This window comes from Empidonax traillii, unplaced genomic scaffold (genome assembly GCF_003031625.1).
Source record: "Empidonax traillii isolate 1590-97213 ecotype Southwest subspecies unplaced genomic scaffold, ASM303162v1 scaffold5795:size7127, whole genome shotgun sequence".
Lineage (NCBI taxonomy): Eukaryota > Metazoa > Chordata > Aves > Passeriformes > Tyrannidae > Empidonax > Empidonax traillii.
Window position 1 is genome coordinate 1 of NW_020960988.1, and position 4,283 is coordinate 4,283.

The 4,283-nt window shown below is 39.6% G+C and overlaps 1 protein-coding gene across 1 annotated transcript in view; it reads right to left on the minus strand.

The window, feature by feature from the left end:
- Nucleotides 1-10: 10 nt before the first annotated feature.
- Nucleotides 11-4,283, minus strand: part of LOC114073246 (receptor-type tyrosine-protein phosphatase epsilon-like) — a gene marked incomplete at its 5' end in the record, with an annotated part of 6,521 nt that continues 2,248 nt past the window's right edge. Inside the window, 2 exons of the mRNA XM_027911035.1 lie at nucleotides 11-161; nucleotides 2,006-2,141. Coding sequence (XP_027766836.1) covers nucleotides 87-161; nucleotides 2,006-2,141 — 211 coding nt within the window. The remainder of the gene's footprint in view (nucleotides 162-2,005; nucleotides 2,142-4,283) is intronic.

The window sequence follows — 4,283 nt, forward strand, 5'->3', positions numbered from 1 at the left end:
TAAACTCAACAACCAAAATGACATGGAATAAATTAACAGAATATACAACTCTTTGTACAGACAAATTAAAAAATAAGGCAGAATTCTCATTTAAAATTAGCATAATCAGAAAAGATGTCGATGAAATCTTGTACCACTCTGTAGCAGAATTCATACTGTTCCTGAAAAACAAGAAAAACACATCAAAATTTGTTTGGATTGTGTTGTCTAATTACATTCAGACTTCTGCAAATCCCAGTCGTAAATGTAACATATTCTAGCTGGGACCAGTAGCTGAGGACTGGTCTGTTGTGATTTCTATCTATGTATTTATTATTTTAAATTTTAAAAAATGTTATCTTTCTTTTTTATCAAATACAGGATGATGCTCTTCAGTTAAAATTAATTCTTTAAGCTTTCTTGGTGATGCTCCTTAACCTGAATCCATTCTTAAACCTGGTTCTCATTCAAATCCAGCAGCTCGTGGTCCCTGCTATCACTGGTCTCCTGTTACAGCAGGAAACTCCTCTTGAGCATTTCCCAGGGAGAATCATGGAATCAGAATCTTGGAATGGTTTGGAAGGGACCTTAAAGTTCATCCAGTTCCACCCTGTGCCACGGACAGGGACACCTTCCACTAGCCCAGGTTGCTCCAAGCCCCGTCCCAAACTGGCCTTGGACACTCCCAGGGATGGGGCAGCCACAGCTTCTCTGGGCAACCTGTGCCAGGGCCTCACCACCCTCACAGGGAAGGATTCCTTCCCAATATCCCATCTAACCCTGCCCTCTGGCAGTGGGAAGCCATTCCCCCTTGTCCTGTCCCTCCAAGCTCATGCCCAAAGTCCCTGTCCTGCTCTTGTGGAGCCCCTTTAGGCACTGGAAGGGGCTCTAAGATCTCCCTGGAGCCTTCCCTTCTCCAGGTGAACACTCTCAGCTCTCCCAGCCTGTCTGTTATCCAGCTGGCTGGTCCTCTCCATCCTAAAGAGGGACACATCCTCATTTTCCAGGCACGCTGATATGCCTTCAACAAGATTTGCTGGATTACAAACCCTGTAACAACACTGATAACAAACAGAACTGGCATCTGAATTCCCTCATGCTGGAAAGCTGAGTTCAGCAGGAGCCCTCCCAGGCTCAGCTGGGAATATCTGTGGCAATTACACCCTCAACTGACATTATTAAATCCCAGAGCCAGACCCCAAAAAAAACATTTCATCCCTGTCTCAGCGTGACTGTGGATAATCAAATTCCCCTTTCTTCCCATCTGTAGGACAGAGAAAACATCCACCTGGAAAAGGGGGTTTGAGATAATTGTGTCTAAAGAAGTTTCAAAGTGCTGAATGAAAGCTGCCATGAAAATACTAAATATCAGTATTTTTAAATATTTAAAAACTAAAAATCTCAAAAAAACTTTTTAATGTTTATTCAGCAGGAAAAAGTATCTGAACTAGGCTTCACATATTACTTGTAGATGACTTCACAGAAGACTTTAAGAAGTTTTTAAACAAGTCAGAGACATTTCCAGGGACTCCCCATCCCTGGAGTGTTCAAGGCCAGGTTGGACAGGGCTTGGAGCAACCTGGTCTAGTGGAAGGTGTCCCTGCCTAAAGCAAGTGAGTGAAACTGGGTAATTCCAAAGGTCCCTTCCAACCCAAACCATTCCATAATTCCATGTTTCTGCCTTCCACTGACCAATTTTGAGCCAATTTATGACCAAATACATTAAGGTAAGAAAGAACAACTGATAAATAGCTTAAAAGACATTTATTTCATTATATATTTTATCATCTGCAACACTAAAGATTTTGCTTTAACTGCCTGAAGTTCCTAGAAGACACAGAACATTTAACCAAGTTGTATTTTCAGAAATGCTATAAAAAGCCCCCTGTAAAAGCCCACATTTCTGATAATACCTTGTACACACACAGCCATCATGCATAATTTACAGCGACCTGCAAGAAAACCCCCTTTGTTCTCCCCCCCAAGAATATTTACAAACAGAAATCTGGGTTGTTAAACATCCTACCAGTGTTTGCACCATGTGTGGCCTTTGCAGTCTTAAGCTCTTCACAGCTTGAAACACATCCAAGAGCCCTTCAGCCTTCACTCTTTCCAGGATGTTGCTCAGTGCTATGAAGGTCCCCGTTCTCCCTGCACCAGCACTGCAAGGAAAACACGTTTGCATGGCATAAACTGGGCTAAAAATGGTAAGAGTGTAATACTAGGGATATAGAATAGCCAAATACACCTATATGGACAAGAATTATTATTATTGATATTTGTTATCATTAGTCCAAAGCTATTTGATGGAAAATGTCCTATCCAACTGTAATGATTTTAATGACTCATGAAACAGTTTGGGTTGGAAGGAACCTTAAAGATCATCTCATTCCACCCCCTGCCATGGGCAGGGACACCTTCCACTAGCCCAGGTTGCTCCAAGCCCCATCCAACCTGGCCTTGGACACTTCCAGGGATGGGGCAGCCACAGCTTCTCTGGGAATTCTATTCCAGCCCCTCACCACCCTCAGAGGGAAGAATTTCTTCCTAATATCTCATCTAAATATCTCCATTATTAGTTTAAAACCACTCCCCCCTTGTCCTGCCTGCATCTGCCTGTGTAAAAGAGATGCATCTCCTTGTGCTCACTTTCCTTCTTTGCTCTGAAAACAGGCTTTTAGCAAATCCTTACAGCCCATACAAATTTAGGTATTCTAATTAATTGAAGAATTTTTTACTATGGAGGCATTTGAAATGCAGGAGAAAAATACTCGTTGTCTCTTGGAGACACAGCACTACTCTTTGCATGCTCACTTCTCTTCCTGCAACTCCCTTTAAAATAAAAGAAGTTAATGAAAGATAAGTTTTAATCTGAGTGAAATTTCATTTTCTGAGACAGAAAGTTAAAAGGTAAAGGACACTCAATGGGCAAAGACTGGGCAAACCCCAGAATTAAGTGGCCTCTAAATAACACAGAAACCTTTTATAGTTCATTAGAGGCAGCTGCAGACAAACACTAGAAGAGAAGGGAGCGAGACCAGACTGAATTTGAACTCTGTTGGCAACTCAGCAAACCCCTTCTAAACTATTTAGGGTTATGCCTTGATTCTATTTAAAAATGATCATTTTTAGCAGCTCCTTAAACTGTTCTTAAATAGCTGGAAAAACGAACAGAATTTTCACAAGTTCATGTGACCACTCTGAAAAAGTCAGACTGAGACTTGAAATGTGTTTAATTATTCATAATGTTACATTCATTTATATTTGAAGACTCAAGTGTGACTTCACAGAGGAATTCAGGTAACTCAAAAGCTGGGAGGTACAGGCTGTTCAAGAGACAATTTTCAACACTAAAAATCCTGAATATATTGTGCAGATTAGGTTTTGTTTTCTTTTTAATCCATTTTAAAAGTAGATTTTTTAAAAAATCAGGAAAAATGCATGCTAATTATTAAACTCAGGTCTAAAAGCTTGTAAAAGTAGAAGCCATAAACAGCACAGCTAATTCTCACAAAACTAATTTGTGCAAGTCAAAGACATTAGTTTTTAATCTCTTAAAGTACTGGTAAGAACTCCTTGATGCTTTACCCACTGTAATTATAATCCAATATTTAAAAACAAGTGTTAAAATTTGTCAAACTGCAGAATCAAACCCAAAATATCTTTACCCCAGAGTGGGGGAACCCTCAGATCCCAAGGGAGCAAAACACTTCCAAGGCAAGGAGGAGGAAGTTTTGGCAATTAATATGTGTTTTTATAAGATCACATCCCCAAAAAAACCCAATAAATCCAAGTTGTGGCTCAAGCTCCCAGGACTTCTTTGCTATATTTGAAAATACAGGTGACTTCAGACAGTCAAACTTAAACCAGAGACTGAGAGAGCACCTTGGAAACTCAAATCAGAGCAAAATAAAAGGCAGTTAATGCTGCCAAGCATTTCTCAGTGGGATCACAGACAGGTGGAAGAAATAGCATGGAATTAATATAACAAGTGTTTTTAAATATAAAATTATTCACAAATTATATTGACGTCCATGTATTGCTGGAAGATGATCAATGGTCCAGGAAAGTCAGTTTATCTTGTAAAACATGCCCAAGAGGAAAAGATTTAAAAGGCCAGAATTTAGGATAAATTAAATAATCCATTTTTGGGGTAATCAGAGACAAAACAAGATTTTTTTTGTGTCATGGTCTTTAGGACTCTGAAACCCTACTGAGCCTATCTCTGTGTACTGTCAACTGGACTTTGTCTGGACCAGAAAACAGAAAAAGCTTTATTGATTTATAAAATTAAAAAAAAAAAA